The 21,309-nt window shown below is 38.6% G+C and overlaps 1 protein-coding gene across 1 annotated transcript; it reads left to right on the top strand.

The window, feature by feature from the left end:
- Positions 1–425: 425 nt before the first annotated feature.
- TMEM57 (transmembrane protein 57) lies at positions 426–20,385 on the top strand (the record flags this gene model as incomplete). Its single annotated transcript, XM_008944932.1, has 10 exons — positions 426–567; positions 1,257–1,383; positions 3,520–3,643; positions 5,836–6,014; positions 6,477–6,972; positions 14,830–14,988; positions 15,186–15,368; positions 16,236–16,356; positions 17,910–18,084; positions 19,195–20,385. Coding segments are annotated over 10 exons (1,909 nt in total), but the record flags the coding sequence as incomplete, so codon positions are not given.
- Between the last annotated feature and the right edge of the window lie 924 nt (positions 20,386–21,309).

Genomic DNA, 21,309 nt, shown 5'->3' with positions numbered 1-21,309 from the left:
TTTACTCCCTCCTTTTAGCAGAATGGATTGGGCTGATCCCTCAAGTGCTCCTGTGTTCAGTATGATGTCAAAATATTTTGAGCTCTGTGGCAAAGAAGGATCATCAGTGATTCAAAATGCAGAATTAGGAATAAGGGAATGGGGCTTTGAAATAATAAAAATAAATAGTAGTTAGACTGTCTGGTCTCTGTTCTTCTGGGGTTTGGGTTTTTGCCTTTTTTTTAAGGGATTCATTTACCTTTAATATGGATATTTTGAAGTGTAACTCTGAGCCTTCTAGTTTTTGCTACTTTAAAAATAAACACAGTTGAATATAATTAACTCCATTAGACCAGGCTGATTTAAAAAAAAAAAAAGAAGAAATTAAGCCTCTCCATTGGAAACACTGACCTGAAATTACTTTTTTTTTTTTATTTTTTTAACAGTACTTTTCTGTATCTGAAGTTCCTGGTGGTGTGGGCCCTAGTTCTGCTGGCAGATTTTGTCCTGGAGTTCAGATTTGAGTATCTGTGGCCATTCTGGCTCTTCATCAGGAGTGTTTACGATTCCTTCAGATACCAGGGTTTGGTAAGTGGAACACAAAATTACTGTCCCTTTGTAAGGAGATGCTGCAAAGTTCCAGGGCGTGTCCCACGTTGCACAACTAACTTAATGGCACTGATGATCATTTTCACAAGAGGAGGAATTTTCTAGTGACCAAGTAGCCTGGGCTCAAGCCTCTCCTCTCTGACTGCCTGTTTTATCTGTGGCAAGTGGAAGGGAAATGTACAGTATCAAATTTTCAACAGGAAAATATCATTTGACTTCCTGAGGTTAGTGAATTGGTTTAGATTCTTATGTAACAGGGTTTCCTTTAAAATAAAATGGAAGCCCTTGCCTGTTTAGATGTCTTCCACTCTTAGAGAGAGTAAATGATACTGCTGAAGGGTTGGGGGTTTGTTTTTCCAGAAGGAGAATACAGTAATGATGATACTAAATCAACAGTGTAATTGAAAGCCTTCAAACAAAATGATAACAAATAAATATAGCTGCTGGGAGACTTGTTGGGCATAAATTCTGAAATTGTACCTCTTCTCTCTCCATTGCCTAAGTTTCTCCTCTCCTGGGCTAGACTGCTGTTTCTTTGCCCTGATTATAAACAATACTAGTGTTTCTATGTTGAAATCATTGTGGTGTCACTATTAATAAACTGGTAATATTTGCTGGAGTAATCCAAAATGCTCTTTTTTTCCCTCCCCACCCCTCCTTTCTTTTAGGCCTTTTCAGTATTTTTTGTTTGTGTAGCATTCACATCAAATATAATATGTCTGCTCTTCATACCAATACAATGGCTGTTTTTTGCTGCCAGCACCTATGTGTGGGTACAGTATGTCTGGCACACAGGTAGGTCACTATTCTTTATTTACAATTTACAGATTTGAATATATATCTTACAGCTTTTAGTAAGGTGGAGAAACCCTCTTCTGTTTGTCACGTTTGTTCTGATGCAGTTTTGTTACAGTCAGAAAATATTCTTTCCCTTTCATTAGTACCCTGATTGGCACTTGATGTGTGTCTGGTTGCATCTTGTAGTAATCATTAAAGTTTGACCCATGGAACTGAAGGTGTAAAACCAACAATTCCAGGGCAGTAAAAAAGAAAATACTGACTTCAAAACACTTCTGCAGCAATTCAACAAATCCAGAGCACATACAAGAAGCTTGTGAAACAGTGTTACATTCTTCCTACTGTTCAATTAGTGTGCTGTTAATTTTGGATATTAGTTTAAATTAGTATTACTCAAATCATTGTGTCACTTAGACTCAGTTTCTGAGGAAAAAAAAAAGGGCTGGTAATAACCTGTGGCTGCCCCACCAGTGTGAGAGATGAATAGAGAAGTCTTTTGTCACTCCCCCCTATTTATATATATATTTTTTTATTCTAAGTTGTTTAGGTTTGTTTGAATAAATCTTTGGGTTCTGGGCAGCAGCTGGCTCCACTTAGCAACAACTGAAATATCCATGTGTTATGAACATTGTTCTCATCCTAAATCCAAACCACAACGTGGTACCAGCTACTAGGGAAAAAATTAACTATCAACCTGAAACCAGGACGCTTAAAATAAAAAAAAATTAGGAATAACACTTGATTTCTTTTTTAATTATTTTTTTAGAGGTAACTTTTCAGTACCCAAGACCTTGGGATTTGGGGCTTTTGTAATATTTTGTTAGACTTGACATCAGATCACAAGATGACCCGCAGGGTAGCACAGGTCATGTCTCAGCTCCCTGGTGAAAGCGGTCATCCTTCTGACAAGTCAGTCCTTTCTAATCATGACAACGTGGGAGCTAATGGAAGATACCATGAACCAGTTGCTGTCCAATTTAAAATACCCAGAAAACCTGGAGTTATTTTTAGGATTTTATTAATATGTTTAAGTGTTAGCTGAAGTTGTTCGCGAGGTCGATGTTCAGAAACCCTGAAGGGAGAAACTTGATGGGCCAGTTTGAACTGTAGCTATTGAGCTTGTTTAATATTTTAGTTTAACACAATCTTAAGGGTTCTTCTTTCTAAATGCTCATCTAAACTGATGTGAACTTGCTTGGGGTTTTTTTTTTTTTGGAAGTTAGTCTTTTAGGTGGCGTGTTTTCCTAGCTGAGCTGTTGAGTCCCTATAAGGTGAAAGTTTCTGCTGTAGGTTTCTCATTTATGCAGAGTGCAGCTATTCAGGAGACACCAAAGTGGAGAACACAGTAAATAATACCAGGGCCTCAGACTAATGCTCTTTTTTAGTTTCAAATTTGAGACTTATTTCCAAATCAGCACAGTATGTTGGTGTGAGTATGGAATGAAGAACTTCAAGAAGCTTGTGGCATGTAACTGGAATTGTAACTCAATTTCCAGTGGCTGTATTGCAGTCAACCCAGGCCTTTGCTGTTGGAGGAGAGGTTTAAGACCTTAGTTTTGCTTGGCTGCTGTTCTACGTTCTCAGCAGTAGTTCTGGAGGGAGGAATCAATACAGCATCCAGAGTGCTCCCCTCATGTCAGGGTTTGAGTTGCAGCCTGTTGTCTGCTTTACTGTATATGGAGTAGCCAGTGTGGTGCTTACTCACTCCTGTTTTCTCATCTGATTTGCTCACTGCTGCTACTAAGATATACCTAACTTGGAGTGAAAAAGTAGACCAAGCTTACCACTTCTGACTCAAAGATCATAAGCTGTAACATTACCTCATCTGCTGCAGTTTCTTCCATTTGTGTTCCTTCTTTGTATAGAGTTTTGTGCCAAGCTATTTCACTAGCTGTGCATCTGTTATTTTTCACTGATGCCTTATAAAAGTAAAAAAGCAAGATAAGGAGACAAAAGTTTAGAGTTGGTTTAAAACAAAGAGGCCAATATACTTTATTCTGAAAAAAACCCTCTTGCAGTTCCCTATATGTCCCTCTGAAAATTTCCCTTGATGTTTGGAATGTTTTAAAAATAACTTTAAGATATTTGCTGCCTGTAATAGATTAGTAAGGTGTTTCTCTTTTCTCTCAATAGAGAGGGGTGTGTGCTTACCAACAGTATCACTGTGGATACTTTTTGTTTATATTGAAGCAGCCATTAGATTTAAAGATTTAAAAAACTTCCATGTGGACCTTTGTCGTCCATTTGCAGCACACTGGTAAGTATTTTTTTTCCTCCTATTCTTATTAACCTTTCTTTCACCAGGGAAATTAATAATCAGGGCTTTTTATTTTAGTTTAGGGTTTGACTGTTCAGTTCTCCTCTCACACCTCTGTCATTAAACATTCCACAGGAAATGCATACTAAACATGAACCAAATGCAGCCTCTCTAAAGATACAGCACTTGAGAGCTGCAGGGAATTTGTACTGTGGATATTCTCAGAATTCCTTGAAAGCTCTTTTTAGCAGTTTACAAGTGTTTTTTGTATTCCTATAATAAATAGATGGTAGAAGTAGCAAAAAAAAAAAATTTTTTAATAATTTAGGTACCCTCTTAGGAAAATGTTCTTCTTTTTGTGTAATGAAGTGCTCCTCTTCTTCCCCTCCACTGAGAAGGGTTCTTATGAGCTTCTGATTTCATAATTCACTGGAAGTATTGAATAAGCTTCAGCTTGAAAATTGTGACAAAAAAACTAAAACCCAAATGCTACTTATTATCATGCTTTTTTGGAAGTGCTAGGAGTGACTTCAGGCAAGACTCATCTGTGGAGTATCCATATCTGGAAGAAATGCACTTTTATTCTGCAAGTTTTTAGGGTAGTATTCATTGATTTGGCTGTGTTTAAAATGTGTCCTGTTTTTCCTGGAGTCATTTGGTCCAGCTCCCCATGCTGCAGCCTCCAATAAATTAGACATCTGTCATTTTAATTTATATTGTCTACATTGTGCAATAAATCCCTTAAACACTAATTAAATTCTATAAGAGGTTACAAAAGCACTTTAGGAGCTGTGAAGAAAGGTCTCCCTGCTGCTGAATTGAATGCAAACATTTCAGCTTGTCATCAGAGTTGTGGAACTGTAGCTACAGCTGGCTTTACACAGAGTTACAAAAGCAGCACTGGCAGAGATAATGTCAGATGCATATGCAAATGATTCTTGCATTCTGGCAGCTTCTTTAGAAATGCAGTTTTGCACAGTGCTGTTACTGAGCAAAGAGTGAGAAGATTTTCATGGTTAATATTTGCTTGTACCTGAGTGTTCCCCTGATCTAGGATACCTTCAGTGTTTAAAATGCAACTTCACTGTGCTCTGTGAAAATACTGCTCAAAGATATATTTATTTTTATCCACGGATGTTTGCTCATTGATCAGATATCCTTGTTAATAAGAACAGTGTAATGATTTGTTAGCATTGTGTGTTGGTGAAGTTGTCATAAGCTAATAAGAATACTTTAATTTTGTGTGGTTAAGCTGATAGGCAAAAAAAAAACATTCCCAAGTTCTGTTATGCCTCTGTCATCCCATCAGCAAATGGAAGTGCAGAGTCTGGCTGGAAGTGAAATTCTTCATATCTTATCTGTTGGTAAGATAAGTGGAAGAACTAAGTTGAGAGATTAGATGTTTTTCTCTTGCAGCTTCAAGGTCAGTCTCCTAAAGGAGGAATTTCCAAAGGCTGTTAGTTGCTCACAAAGGGTGTCTTAATTGTGGCCATCCTCAAGAGATGGTTATTGGGGCTTTACCTCCAGGGGCACTTCTGGCTGTCCCAGGTGTGGGCAGTGGGACTTGGCTCAAAGCCTTGATCCCCCCAGGAATGCAGCTGCCCCAAAGCTGAATCTTCCAGCAGCTTCTCCAGCCCTTGTTCTTCAGCCCATGCTGCAGGACCTCTGGCAGAGGCAGTGTTTTGGAGAACCATTGTTTTGTCTCAGCTTTAAAGGGATCTGCTCTTAGTATCTGAGTACAGAAGGATGGGACTGAGGAGCAGTTTCTCCTTTCACTGGTGTGGATGGATGTTGTTAACACATCCAGTTTAATGCATTATACATTAGATGGCCCTTTAGGAGCAAAACTTGGGAACTTCTGCTGTATTTGGCTGTTCTCTCCTTAAATGATGCATAATTCCTGGTCTGATGCTTGTCTAAAAGCCATTTTTGCAACGTGCTTGCCGTAATCTTTTAATCTATGCTGCAGTTAATTACTGTCTGTAATGAACTGTAATTTTATCTTGATAGAGGTGCCTACATGTTTGAACTGCAGCTTTATTGTAATACACCAAAAAAACACGTTCAATATGTAATTTTCTATGAAAAGTTGTAATCTAGGCATGTTCACAGCTATATAATTTATTCCAATTTATTAATTTGCTCTTATGGTTACATTTTGGAGAATAACATTGCTTTTTTTTTTTCCTTAGTATTGGCTACCCTGTTGTGACTTTGGGCTTTGGCTTTAAAAGTTACGTCAGCTACAAAATGCGTTTAAGAAAGCAAAAAGAAGTGCAGAAAGAGAATGAATTCTACATGCAGCTTCTCCAGCAAGCTCTGCCCCCAGAACAGCAGATGCTACAAAGGCAAGAGAGGGAGGCAGAGGAAGGCAAGTTATACTTATTACTTAATGTATTTGCTGTTATCTGCTGTTTAAAAAATAAAAAAGCTTGCTAAGGAAGAGGTTTTTTTAGCCCGTGTTGTTTTGATGAAAGTGCAGTGAAGTTAGAGGAGCAAGCAATAAAATTATTTTGGCAGGGGTTAGTATGACAGTAGAAATGAATTATGTCCTCTCTGTTGAAGTCTTTATTAGCAACTGCATCCATCTAGTCAGTCAGTGCTCTGTGAAGCACTAGTACTTAATAATAAATCCCTTGGCTACTGGTTCCTGCCTCAGGGAAAAAAGAAATCTTACAATACCACATGGCTTGTGATTTTCTTTTCTAGACAGACCCTAATAATGATTGTTTTCTGCAGAAGTGATTGATGTGTACTTAATGATTTTTCTTTGTATGTCACAGAATCAATTGATTTAATGAACTAAGTATTTTTTATTTTGGTATTGCAGCAGCCAAAGGATTATCAGATATGGATTCCTCAATACTTCTGCAGCACAATGGAGGCATTCCAGCCAATAAAAAATTATCTGCAACATTGCCAGAGCTCGAATATAGAGAAAAAGGGAAAGAAAAGGACAAGGATGCTAAGAAACACAACCTTGGAATTAATAACAATATTTTGCAACCTGTAGACTCTAAAATACAAGAAATTGAATATATGGAAAACCATATCAATAGTAAAAGATTAAATAATGATCTTGTAGGAAGTACAGAAAACCTCTTGAAAGAGGACTCATGCACTGCCTCCTCCAAAAATTACAAAAACGCCAGTGGAGTTGTGAACTCCTCCCCCCGCAGTCACAGTGCTACTAATGGGAGCATCCCCTCCTCATCCACCAAGAATGAGAAAAAACAGAAATGTGCTAGCAAGAGCCCAAGCACACACAAGGACTTAATGGAAAATTGTATTCCTAATAACCAGCTAAGCAAACCAGATGCACTGGTAAGGTAAGTTGGATCTGAGCGTTGTGTAACAGCCTGTGTTATCCTCCCTGTGTTCCATGGTGTCAGATATGTTGTTTTCCATAGGAAAATATAACTTACCATCCCATGAAGAAGACAGTAATGGAATAAGATAACCAGGAACTGGGCCTTTTGTGTTCTGTTCTTGATTTTTTTTTGCTTCTTGTTTACTATGCAGCCTTGAGCAAATTGCTTCCTTTCTACCTCAGCATACAATGCTTCCCTACCTCACAGGGGTGTTGTGAGGTGTAATAAACAGCTTGGACAAGCATTTGATAAAGGTGTGGGAGAAACGTGGAGGATCACTGTTGCAGAGCTCAGTGGAGATGTTCTTGGCAAACCTTCCATGGAGTGACCTTTACATCTCCAAGGAACTCAGTGCGGTTTGATGGTGCCTGAACAGGGGTTTTGTCATAGTGTTGTGTGTGGTTTGATGGGTTTTTTTCCCCTTGAAATGCTTGGCTTTTGGTTTAATCTCCAGTTCACAAGTATAGATGCAAAGTATCAGCTCCTGTGTAACTCTTTAAAGTGATGAGTTTGGGTTCTTGCTTGCATACTTGCTGCCTCATTGGTTTAAGTACAGGCCACAGGGATTTAATTCAGCCCAACCCAGGACAAGTGTGGCAGTTGTGAGATGTACAGTGTTGTCATATGTTACCTGAACAAGCACTTGTAAGGAGGAGGCAATGTGTAAGATGTAGAGATACATCTAGAACAAAACTGTTGCACAATTACACACTTTCCTACTATCCCTATCCTAAGGCTCTCTTTTTTGACTTCTCACGTGCTGAACACTCTTTGGCCAAGACATCCCTCTTGGCCAACTTCATTGGTGGATCAGGTTTGCTCTCCCTGCAGGTACCTTTTGATAATGGGACTTCTGACTCTGGTCTGTCTCTGAGGATTTGTGCAATGTAAATGCAGTTACTTTAGTGAAAATTATTTTCTCCTCTGATAATCACTCTGCCACTGATTGGCGTATCTCTGCCAATTAAATAACCAGACTAATTGATACCTGATGTCTGTAGAGAACTTGTATGACGCAAATAAGAAACCAGCTAATCAATCTAATTTGTGAATCAAATTCAGCCAAGATTAATGATATGCAGATGGTTCTGTCTTCAGCAAAGCTGCATCTGAAGAAACATGTGTAGGACTGATGGGTTATGTAGTGGTGACCTGGTAATGCTGGGTTAATGGTTGGACTTGATGGTCTTAGAGGTCCCTTCCAACCAAACCAATTCTCTGATTCTATGATTTAGATGTTGCCAGTTTCAGATGGGCTCCTCTATACTCTTCATGTGGCTTATTTGCTCACTGAAGATGAGAACAGGCCAGTTCAGCTTTGCTGCCATTTAAAATATCATTCCTAAGTCTTGAGGAAAGAAGCACTTTGTAAAACAATCTGCTAGACTAAGAATTTTGTCCCGTGTAGCTATGACAAAGAGGGAGATTTAAACCTTGTGTGTTTTCAGTTTTAAATTGTGTATTGAAATCTCTACATTCTGTGATGTGAGTTTAGACCAGGTGGTCGTTGTCATTGTCCAGAGAGGCTTTTCTAAAGCAGGAGTGAGTAACCAAAACAGCAGCCTGTGTCTTTAGAGAATTTTAACTCCTCTAACACACTGGGCAGGGATGGAGCACACAATTAGTGTGCTCTGGAAGTGCCTCTGTGCACCATAGCCTCACTCTACCCTGAAAATGAGTTAAGCTACCTCAGTGTTTTATTTGTCAAGTGTTTCTCTTCGATGTGTGGGTGTGATGTGGCTGTTGTGCTACAAATTTGTGTAGCTGCTTATTGTGCACTGATTTCCCCATGCAGGCAAGCAGGGAGCATTTAAAGCACCGAGTTCCTCTCTGCTGCTGCTCAGCTTCTTACAAGTGTGGATGACTGAAATCATTCATGAAATCTTGTTTCTATTCAGATGGAATATGTAACTCCTACTTCTAAGCTTACCTGACAAATTGGATGGGATGGAACGCACTTAAATTTAAAAATTCATGTTTATTTTTTTTTTTACTTGTCAGTTATCCTGTCCCTGGAGTGTAAGGCATTTGTTCATCATCTTTTCCACTTCCAGTAGTATTACTCATTCCTGTTATTAAACTTTTAGCATCAGTGCTGTACCCTGAAAAGGGCTGTGTGAAGTCCTGCATTTCTGTTGGACTTTCAGCTTGGATCTGCTCAGCTTCCAAATAAAGATGCTTTTTATAACTCCTTGTCCAGCAGACTCGCAGCAGGATGTCAAAACCAAGCTGCTTTCCTTTTGTGTTCCCAAATGATTTCCCTGAGCTGACTAACCAGTATTAAATGTAAAGTATGCCTTAGGACTGCTGGGGACTGGGGATTAACTGGGGCTATCTGCAACAGCAAAGATTGGGTTTTTTGAGAACAGGACAGTCTTACATGCTTGTTAACTTCTTCACCTAAATACTTGATGTGACATGTCTGGAATGGTACTGCTAATTAATTTCCATTTATATTTTATATATATAGTATTATGCTTATTTGAAACAGTAAGTTTTCATTTTTATTCTGCCTGATACATGGTTAATGCATGTCTGTTTGGCTCTCTGGAGAGGAAGCTGCTGATCCCCATCTCTAGGTATTTCAGTGAATATTATGTGATGTTACTGTCATCTTGAGAGCTAGAGCAGAGGGATTCAAGAAGCTTTGTCCCTGCTGATCAGCCTTGAAAGTAATAACTGTCTTAGGTTCTTTTATTATTATTCCTGCAGTTGAAATGAGTATGTTTGTTTGTTTGTCAAGCACTTAATAGCTGAAACTCTGTGATCTGAGCTGCTTATTTCCCAACACTATGGTAATTGGGCCAATGGAGGGATGTGTTTGGTGTCCAGGGGAGGGATAAATGTAAATATTGTTTGTCAGTAGGTACAGAGCAAGCTGATTTCTCGTTACTGTTTCAGTGTCATTTCTGAGGTGCAGCAGGTTTTGTCTGTGTTTTAGGGGCTCGATGTATGGAGCAAGTGCAAGCTGTAATTGCTGCAGACTGTGTGTGCACTGAACATTACTTGGTCCCAAGCATGTCCTGCCTCTAGCTGTTTGCACCTTTCAAAAAGAAAAATCCAACCACCAGCAAAAACCTGGCAACGCAGCTTGGCAAAACTGTTTGCATCCGTAGAGGTCTTGCCTTTGGCACATGAGGTGTTGAAACAAGCTGTCTTATGTACTAATTATTCTCAGAGATAACGATGACATCTTCTGGCAGTTGGACTAAGAAAAATGTCTGTGAAGCAAGGACTGGTCTACTACATCTTAGTTTGTTTTCCTAAAATTTTCTATTACCTGCAGAGACAGAATGAAGGCTTTATTGTAAATTTCTGTCCATTTGATGATAATTATTGTCCATTTTCTGTGGCACACTAAAAGCAATTACTGGTTCTTCCCTATCCCCCCTGCCTGAAATAGCAGTGGTACACCAGAAGGTTTTCTGCTGTCAGCTGCAGTGGGGGAGATGGTCAATGTTCCATGCAACATGATGAGAGTAAAGGGAAGTATAGAACAGAAAAGCAAAAGAATTTGGAATATAAATTAGAAATCTGGGAGACGATCCTTCTGGAGCATTTTCAAGGCTCTGCCAACACAGCTCTTGGACTGTTCAGGAACAGAATAACCTTTTGAAATGCCAGCTACGTAGATCAATTCTGTGTAGGGTAAAAAAAAAAAAAGATAAGTAACTCAGCTTTCTCTCTGTGGATTACTTTTTGGTAATGAAAAATGCTCTGAGGAACTGCTGGTAGCAGCATATTAGTTACAGCAGGAGAACCTCAATGCTGCGAGATCACGTTGGCTGCTTCAAAGAAATGGGTTCACTGCAGTGGATGCTTATGCCAGCAGAACAAAGGAAAAAATGGGGCTTTTAGAAAAGCATCTGAGTGCCTTCTGGGTCTTTTAAAACTTTAATTTTTATATAAATTGTGTTTAATTTGTCTGCAATTGCCAGGTGATTATGGAATTGCATTAACCGAGCAAGCAACAAGGACATGCTGTTCACCAGTTATCAATACTTAAGAGGATTAAGTTGAATTGAATTGTCTTTAAGTTGATCCATCAAGCTTCCCTGAAGTGTTTAGAAAAATACTCAATCTTGGAGGTGATTACTGATTAATTCTCTTCATCAGTGAGATCAGGAATGATGTGTGGTAGTGCCGAGAAAAGAAAATGGGTAAATCTCCATTTACAGTAATGACAAACAAAAATAAATTGGCCTTGGGCTGTATAAACAGCACAATATAATAATATGCAACTAAACCTTCATTTTAAAGATAGTTATGTGTCAAAATGAATTGTAGGTTGTGCAGCAATAGAGAAAAGCATCTTCTAGAACTCAATTTTATTTTTTTTTTTTTTCACTCTGCTTCGTAAATAACATCTCCAGTAAGCCTTGGAAATAAGAGACTTAAGCAAAAAATGGTAGAAAGAATAATAACAATAAAAAAAAGTTCTGTCTTATTGGGTCATTTATCACTGTAACAGTCGTGCAGACTGGCACGGAGAGGAGGAGGGGAAGCTCCACACACTGCTCAGTGCGCGTAGCATCGGAGCTGGTTTATATCCCACTGTATTGCTCTACCTTGATACGTGCTTCCATTTCAGGAAGGGGGCAACAGAAAGGGTGCTTTTAATCTCCTTGTGTTTCTGTGAAAATGATGGATGACCTCTGTCTGTATACAGAGAAGAGCTTTACTTGCTGTTCCAGAGGAGGAAGTTTGTAGACTGAAAAGGACTCTGCTTTGAAAGAGGGATAAGAAGGTGTTTACACACCAGAGAATGCCAGAAGTGCACGTGGGTTGGAGGGGAAACTAAATTCATGCCTTTTTTAAAATGAAGTTGTATCTCTAGCTAATTGTGGCAGAGCTGGGAGAGAACCCATATAGGAAACATTTGGGCCTTGCATTATGATGGATTATTAGCTTCCTAACTCATTTAAGACAGTAAGGAGCATGTGTTTGCTCTTTAAATTGCAGGAAACATCTGCTCTGGTATTTAAAGCTATAGCAAAAACTACAGCATAATGAAAAGGAGTAAGTAAAATCTGGTAATATCTTCCTTGAAAATTTCTTTCTAAACAAGTCCATCAGTAGATGTGGTCTGCCTGGATGTGTTTTAACAGCATGACTCCTGTTTGTTCATAAACAGTGGAAGCACCCAGAGTTTCATCAATTCTTGTGGAGTTTAATCCCAACTTCTTTATGAGTAACAGTGACAGTCATAATGAACAGCAGGTTGGTGACCTTTTCTAGTAAAATTTACCCAGAGTCCCCTGTGGTTCTTCAGAATAAAAGGATGAACAGTGGATGCTTGGAGCACACTTGGGAAGTGAAGGCAGAAGGGCCACCCATGAGGTGCTGGCTCTGTCCAGGCAGGATTTGTGGCATATCGTGGGTGTGTAACACTCCCTGATCCCAGCTTGAGGGTTTAATGTATGCAGCTCTGGCTGGACACTTTTTCCCTATGCTGAGTAAACAGGAAGGCTGTGGCTTGCAGCCTCATCTACTTCCAGAGGTTTGGCCAGGAGGCATCCCTTCTGCTCAGGGCTGTGTGCACTCTACAGGTCACGCAGGCTTCATCTTTCCTCACAGCACAGTCTGGACCAGCCCTGTGAGTGCTGCCGGTGCAGAGCCCTGCCTGAAAGCAGCAGGAATGCCAGGAACCAGATGGCTTAAGAAGTTTGAACTAATGTCAATACTCCACTGCCAAAAATACAAATTCACCCTGTCCTGTGCCAGCCCCTCTGATTTATTCAGGCTTTACCTGATCAGTGCTGCTTTTCCTGGAATACTAAATACCAAAATAAATCTTGGTGTACCTTATTTGAGCAAAGTTTGACATAGTGTTAGTTATAGGGGAAAGGCTATTTACAGCTGTCTTATTTTCATAGCTAGACTTTATTGTAGGCATCTGTGTTGAAGTTATTTTTGGATACCTGTCAACATGAAGTGGGTGTGATTTATGTGCATTCCTTTACATTGTCCTGCCAGCCAGCTTTTCACCTATTTATGAAATCCTATATTAAAACCAATTAACTGTTGGCAAACAAGAGTCCATTAATGCTTCCTAGAACATCTTAATCTCTTCAATTAATAAGTTTGCTCTTGCTAAAACATTTAGTTACTGCTTATTGGAAGATTAAATTGAACTGTTATAGCATCACCCAATGATGGTCCAGCTCTGAACACAGTGGAAATACTTAATGATGTCTGCTGATGGGTTCTCCATTTTTCATTTGGGTGCTGTGGTTACATGGCTGAATGAGTATTTGGTTAGGTTTGCAAATGCTTTTCCTCTTACAACAGAGTAAAAGGTGTTGAAATGATTTGTGGTCTTCAGTATGAAATGTGTATTTGCTTTGTACTGTTACTATTTGCCTACTAAGTATACGTTGGGTTCTTTTTTCTTTTTAAAGGTACATTTGACCACAATTTATGCTATATTAGAAGGAATTCATCTTACCAGTAGGGCAGCTCAAGTATAACTAGCAAGAGGAAGTGGGATCTGAGTATTTGAGTTATGTGAGTGTATTATAGACCACAGTCCTTTATAGGCTGTTTCTTGCTGTTAATTTACCCAGTAGACCTCTTTGGTGCAGTTGTAACACATTACACACATACTCTTACAAATTTCCATAAGTTTGATGATTCCACATTTAACCTCTTGGTTCATTCACACAGGATGTTCACATGCCTCACGTCGTTCTGTCTCTCACGAGTGTTTTAGGTTGAGATTTTCCCTTGCTGAAGCCCTGAAGAGCTAAGTGTTTTCATTGAGAGGACAAAAAGCCATAACCACTCATCTCTGCTAATGAATGTCAATAAGGGCAACTCATTTTGGCTTTTCTATTTTCCCCCAAGTCTTAAACGTTCAACTATCACTAATTCCATGAGGAACTCCAGGAAATAAAAACACCTTTAACTTCTTTATGAACATTTAAAAACTCTAAGATCAATAATCCTCATTTGCTCTGTCAGTTATGTGTGGATGACTGAGAGGCATATTTGCTTTAGATAAGAATGTAACACAATGCTCATAAAAACTGGTTGGTTATTCATTCACCTGTGATGTGTTTTGGTGCTAACAATCAATACTCTTCATCTGAAAACGTGGGGAAAAAAATAAGGTGAGCTGTGTGCCTCTCTTTAGAAACTCATGTTAAATTTAAATATTTTCAACCAAGACTGATTAAATAAATAAGCTTGCATAAGTCTTCAAGAAGTTTCCAAAGCTACAATTAAGTGTATAGCAGATGGTCTCTGTTCAGGAGCAATTAAAACTAAATTTACTGACTCCTGAACTGTGGATGACTTAACACACACTCTTTATTCAACATGCACATCATGTGCTTCAAGAAAAAAAAACCCTAACATGTTTAGGAAGAATTCAGCAGTATCCTTCCTAGCTTAGCTAAAACTAACAAATGAAACTCATCATTTGTTGAGAAAAGTAAAATTTGATCATATGTTCATCTGTCCTTGTTTGTAACTTCTCAGATTTAACCCATTTCAATTCTGCTTGAATAGGAAAAATGTAATTCTGTAGGATTTTTGTTTACAGCTCTACAGTACATGGGGGAAAAAACGTTCCTGTGGGAGATTATCAAGTGTGTATATAGCTATATAGAGAGCTATATGTAAATAGTTATATAAAACACTATTATTTAACAAAGTTAGACATCATTTCTGAGCCTTTATTTTAAGTGTGAAGGGTTTGGAGGGTTGGCAGATGGCGGGATGTTTACTCTGCTGCTTTTTATATGACATACTCGAACCTTTAAGGAACTGGGAAATAAAGTTGAAATTGTCTTTTAAAATTGTCTTTCTTAGGTTGGAACAAGATATTAAAAAGTTAAAGGCTGACCTGCAAGCGAGCAGGCAGATTGAACAGGAGCTACGGAGTCAGATCAGTTCTCTGACTAACACAGAGCGGGGGATTCGGTCTGAGATGGGACAGCTCCGGCAGGAAAACGAGCTGCTTCAGAACAAGTATGTGCTTCTACACACACCTCTGAATGAGTTCCTGGTGTCTGTAGTCTGGTAAAGGGGAAGTATTGTGTTAGGACTCTACAAAATTTGAACCGCTTGTCTGCAAATCCAGCAAGACTCATTTTGGGACCATTGAGAGCAATTTATTCTTAGTAAGTAAAAATCCTCCGTTAAATTCCATACCTGTTACCTTCCAGATTACACAATGCTGTACAAATGAAACAAAAAGACAAACAAATGATCAGCCAGTTGGAGAAGAAACTAAAGGCAGAGCAGGAGGCACGAGCCTTTGTAGAAAAGCAATTAATGGAAGAAAAGAAAAGAAAGAAGTTGGAAGAAGCAACTGCTGCACGTGCTGTCGCATTTGCTGCTGCTACAAGGTACTTTGCTGTATCCCAGAAGCAAGCTCAGCTCCAGAAAATTACTGAAATGTAGCTGTTGCTACTGAAATATGTTTGGGGGAATTTGGGGAGCCATTTTTCAAGCTTCTGTACATAGAGTATAGTCTGATTTGGAGAAAAAAAAAGGCAGCTTGGTGTTAAGAGCTTTGGTTATGTTAAGACAATGGGAGGACTGGGAAATCTGCTGTGAAGCTGAGTCTCAGTGCTCATATACGTTACATTTACAGGATGTAAAGGATGAATATGCTCTAAGTTCTTTGCTGTACCTTGATTGTCCTAGGAGAGAGATGTTGTACCCTACATGGGTCAGTCTGCTTAAAAAATTAACATCCCCTTTCATATGAGGACTGTGAATCAAGGATTTGTGCAATAATGTTGCCCAAAATACTGTCTTGATTTTGCATCTTTGAAGTTTTCTGCTCTAGCCAATGAATCATAGAATTGTTTTGGCTGGAAAAGACCTTTAAGATGATCAAGTCCAGGACTACCACTGCAGTGTTTCAGCAGTAACTGTGTAGATGGGAAGAAGCTCAGATGAAAGCATGGCACAAGCATGGATGACTTGAATCTGCAGTGCTCCCAATGTCTAAAAAGAATTTTCTGCTTTTCTGTTCTCCATGTTTCATAAATATTCCAAATTTGCTAATACTTGGTACATGCCATTGAGTAACTTCTGGCAGCTTTTTTGCACTGTTGCCGTAAGGGAAATTCTTTTGCTGAAAAGAATAAAGTTAGTTTCCCCTTTTTATCCTTCAATATTGATATTAATTTTCATGTTATAAACAGTCCAGGAATGACAACCTCATGCTTATTTCATCTTCTTCTCTTTTAATGTCTTTTCTGCAGAGGAGAATGTACTGAAACTTTACGAAATCGTATCCGAGAGTTGGAGACAGAGTGCAAGAAGCTAACAATTGACATAAAGCTGAAAGAAGATCAGATAAGAGAACTAGAAATGAAAGTTCAGGTAATGAGAAAGCACCAGGGGCTCAGAGCCGCATCACAAAGAGTGCTTTCAGGCCTCTGAAACTGGTGGATCTACATAAGAGGCAATCAACACCTTCAAGAATGATGCTCTTCAGATGTCTATCTTGCATGTCTTGCATCAGGCTTTGTAAGAACATGGGTATGCAAAAGGTTAATAGTCTCAGCTCCACACCATTTAGTTGTTTAAATTATTAATTTTTTTTCCCTGAACCGATGGTCTGAGTAGACTGAGAATCTAATTCACTCAACAGCATTTTGTCTGATGTGAGGAGCTTGTTGCCAGTCTGTATTATTATAAATTTCACTGCTAGCAAGTAAAATTTCTTATTCAATGCAGTCTGAATCATTGGCCAGACATAGCTGGGGTTTTTGTTTTGTTTGGTGAGGGTGTTTTTTGTGCAAGTGCTTGAATATTGAATGTACATTGTGGTAGACTTGTAGCAGGCACATTGTCTGGCATATTGGAGTTTAAGGGCTCAGATGTGTGAGTTTGAAGCTGACCTTATTCCTTCAAAATGTCTGTTCCTGAAGATGTGCTCAGACTGTCAACTGACAATTTCCATGAATATGTATTTTTAATGTCTTGTGGGTTATTTTATACACTCTTCAAAATCCACCTGGTGTTATTATGAACTCATTTCCAAATAACATATGCAGCCTTATTGTTCCTGGGTTTACTAAACCCTTGAAAACAAGTGTGGTTTATCCATGGACAATATGAGCATGGCATTCCAATTAATAAAACCCACAATAATCAAGCTTCTAAATGTTATTAACGTCTTGAAACTATTAGAGAAGCTTTTTGTTCCAAGCATTAGTATTTCCTGTGGTGTATTATTGATTCTTCATTTGAAAGTATAGAATGTTTTTTTGTGTGTGGTATTTGATGACCTTTGAAAGTCTCTTCCAATCCTAAACATTCTATGATTCTATTTCTTTAGTTAAAATGTTAACCCTGAGGTGCCTGTCTCCTCTGTGCAGAATACTTGCTCCCTCCTTTTCTCTTCTCTAAATTTCTGGGTAACATAGTTAGGTTCAGTGTGGGAATTATTCCGAGAGAGAGAAATCCCTCTCATCAGCCAATTGAAATAGCTTAAACTGCTGATTCAGTATCACTTCAAACTGTGTAAGCAAGAGATCAGTCCCTGTTCTACCCATTTGGCTTGTAGGAAGTGGTTTATATTCCACAGCTTGGCTACAGGCTCTGTGTGGCTGCTCAGCTGGCACTGGGAAGTGCTGAGCAGGATTTCTGGGTGGAGGGTCTTGATACAGATGATAGAGGGCTGAGGAGCAGAGTAAATGCTACTTGCTCACCACACTGTAATTATGCATGTACAATATGACTTTAATCACTTGTATGGTGGTCATGTATAATTACTGGAGGTAATAATATGGTGTCCTTAATTAACCATCATTTTAATTTTACAGTATTAATACCAGGCTCGGCGGTGTGCTGTGGGGATGAGAAAGATTCCTCAGCACATCTCCTGTGTAAAGTCAAGGAGAATAACATTTGTCTAATTACTCCTCCAGGAACTGCGGAAGTACAAGGAAAACGAGAAGGATACGGAGGTGTTAATGTCAGCACTGTCAGCCATGCAGGATAAAACACAGCACTTAGAGAACAGCCTGAGTGCAGAGACAAGGATCAAGCTGGATCTCTTCTCTGCATTAGGAGATGCAAAAAGGCAGCTCGAGATTGCCCAAGGTAATGTTGGGGTAGTTTAATTCAACACGTAGTACTGAAGTCGTGAAAATACAACAGAGAGAATGTCTTACCTTTTTATTTAGATCTGAGCTACAGCCCCCACTCAGCATTTTGGCTTTCAGCAAGATTTTTGTGTCATTTACAGCTTTGGGAATGGGAGGCTAAGCAGTCCAGCTGATCAGCTGAACTGATTTCCCCAAACTATTGAACTGAAGACAATAAATGTCAAGATGGGCATTTAAGTTAATTTATGATTATTTTCTACATTTTTATAAACCATTACCATAAAGCTGGAGTGCTTCTTTTAAAGAGCTAGAAGATAAAATGATAGTTGCTGTGTATTAAGCCCCTGTCCTTGAATCCTAATAATTTTTTCATACTCCTGAAGTAAATACGACCCAAATGTGAATGGGGAAAATAACCCAACCTGCTTTAAACCTCACACTGGTGAGGTCAGTGTGGACACTGGTGTTGGGCTGATGTCGCAGCCACAAGAGGGAGCATGAAACCACTGTAAAACCCACCCAGACTGTCCTTTGAGCTGTGTCAAACCATGAAGCAAAACCCAACCACCTTTTGATGTAAAACCTGTGTCATTCCCTTGCAGAAGTTTGCTTGGTTGCAGGATAATTTGATTAAAGTGAGGAATTTTTTTTTAATTTCATTGGTGTTTCATAAATTGCTGTAGTGATGTGAGTGCACAAAGTGGGGTTAGAAAATTGGTGAGAATAGAACAGTCTTGAAAACAAAGAACACATTTAATAAGCAAATACCTGTGCTCTTGTGAGGTGCTTGTAAAATGTAAATGGAAAAGTGCAGGAAAAAAGTTGAGCTCTAGAAATAATCTTTTGGTATGGTAGAGCTGTGAATTCAAAGAGTGCAAAATGTGATGGAAGTGCTACGTCTGGTTGTGCTATGTGGTAAATAGAGGTAATTAAAGATAGTTTATCAACAGAAACCAGGATTTATGCAAATTGTGCTTCTACTGATGTCATATTAGAGCACTGAATGTCTTCTGGGTGTTTCACTTAAACAGCTCTTATCGTTGAACTGTTGGTGGAGGGTGAAATCTTGCTGCTGGTTCTAAGTGATGTTACTTGATGTTTTCAGGGCAAATAATTCAAAAAGATCAGGAAATCAAGGACCTAAAACAGAAGATTGCAGAAGTTATGGCAGTAATGCCCAGCATAACATACACTGCAGCCACCAGCACTCTGAGTCCTGTTTCCCCACATTACTCTTCCAAATTTGTGGAGACCAGCCCTTCTGGACTTGATCCCAATGCCTCTGTCTATCAACCCCTGAAGAAATGAATGCCAATTTTCTTTTTTGCCCAGTAATTTTGTCATGCTGAAGGCATCACACAGGAGTGTCTCTTGCAGTCAAGATGAAATTGTATTGTGTGAGACTGTATTCGTTGTCATTTAAAACAGGATAAAAGAACATCTGGATTGACTAGAACTGCCCATCAGTTTTTCTTGTAAATTTTTAGAAAACCTCACAGAACTTTGCAATTTATTTTCCTTGGCCAATGCATTAAAAACAATTCTTGGTTTTCAAGTAGCCAATTTTGCCTTTTTATGTACTCTTGCATGGTTTCCTCTTGAAAAATACAGGGCTTTGCTTGATTTTGAACCCTTTCTGTTTGGTTGGTTGTTATTTTTTTTTAAATAATCAAGTTGAATTTGCAGATTCATTCAGAAATAGTGAGGAAAAACCTTTAGTTTTTACAGTGAAAGGGTTAAATAATCTCACAAAGCTTTGATTTATAGATGTATTAAATACAAATATGTGATGTTGCAGAAGATAATTTGACTACCCCCTCAAAGGACCAAACAAATTTCAGGGGCGTTGTTTAAGGGAAAGATTAAGAGAATAGATGCTGATGTGACAGTGGTTGTTGTGTGAAATATTTATATTCCCATTGGTGTTTTTAGTCATTGAGAATTGCTAACAGTCTTGTTCACAGTGCCTTGGGAAAAGACATTTCAAGAGGAAACTTGATAGTTTAAACTATTTTTTCCCCCCTTCACTGTCATCCAGCTTATATATCAAGCTCATTACAGAGTCTACTGCAAATTGTACATGGTAATTTGGATGTTCATTATAAACCAAGGCTACATCTTCTGTTTATTTTGATATAAACTCAGCAGTGTTCTGTAACTTGCCTTGATTATACTGCATTGTGGAAGGCACAATTAGTAATAGGGGAAGCGTTATTGTGAAGGCGGAACTGTGCAATGTACTGTATACAAGAGACTGTAAAGCTGGCTAATAAAAGCTGCAGTTCTGGGTTTTTTTTATTTTATTCAGCTGTGATTTACACTTTATATCACCGTGTGTTTAACAGTTTAAACGGAGCTGGATATTTTTCAGCCGTTGTGCCAAGGGGTTTTTAAGGAGTTTTAAAGGAAACTCATAAATTGCACAAAGGTTTAAGTTAAAATGTATATTCTACCTGGAGAGAAAATGTTTGCACTGGCAACTTCTGAAGTGTTTCAGGTTTTTTGAGGGTGGGGATCAGAGGGGTGGGAAGCAAAACAGTGTTAAGAAACTAGCAGAATTACAAACCCAACCTTATGATTTTGCAAACATGCAGTGGACTCTGGAAGGACAAAGTTCTTCTTAAAAGAAAAGAATTTTTCTTAAAAAGTTTCATGTTAATTGGCATGTATACCTCATTTAAAAAAAAAAAAAAGTAGGACATGCAAGTCAATAGAAGTATTAAAGTTTCATCATTTTAATCACAGATATTCTTTTGGGATAAAACTTCTAGCTTTAGCCAGGTGTGCATGTTGCTGTCATTTGCATTTTTGAATCATCTTGTGTAATTGTCACCATAAAAAGTGTTACTCAGAAATGTCATAGGTTTCTCATCTTTGTGCAGAACATGAAATATTGTCACTGACTTTTTGTGTTGAGGTTCCCCCATTTTGCTGCCTACTTGGGCACAATTTTCGTTCAATACTTGGTCTTGGCTGCATTCTTTTTTTTCTGTGGGGTTTACAAAAAATAAACATTTTCTTTCGGATAAAAAAATATAATGTTTTTTTTTTTTTTGCCTTTTTAACTGACCTGCCTGATTTAGCTTGGTATAAAGAGTATAAAGAACACATTTTGTCTAAAGAGCACCCTCTTAGTCCAGGTAAGTCTTCTCTTTTGCAGCTGAGCTCCACTTTTGTGAAACAGAAGGAAGAACACATTTTTTCTACTCTGTATATATAT

The sequence above is a fragment of the Merops nubicus genome, unplaced genomic scaffold, assembly GCF_000691845.1.
Source record: "Merops nubicus isolate BGI_N331 unplaced genomic scaffold, ASM69184v1 scaffold34647, whole genome shotgun sequence".
NCBI lineage: Eukaryota > Metazoa > Chordata > Aves > Coraciiformes > Meropidae > Merops > Merops nubicus.
This window is presented reverse-complemented; position numbering and strand designations above follow the sequence as displayed.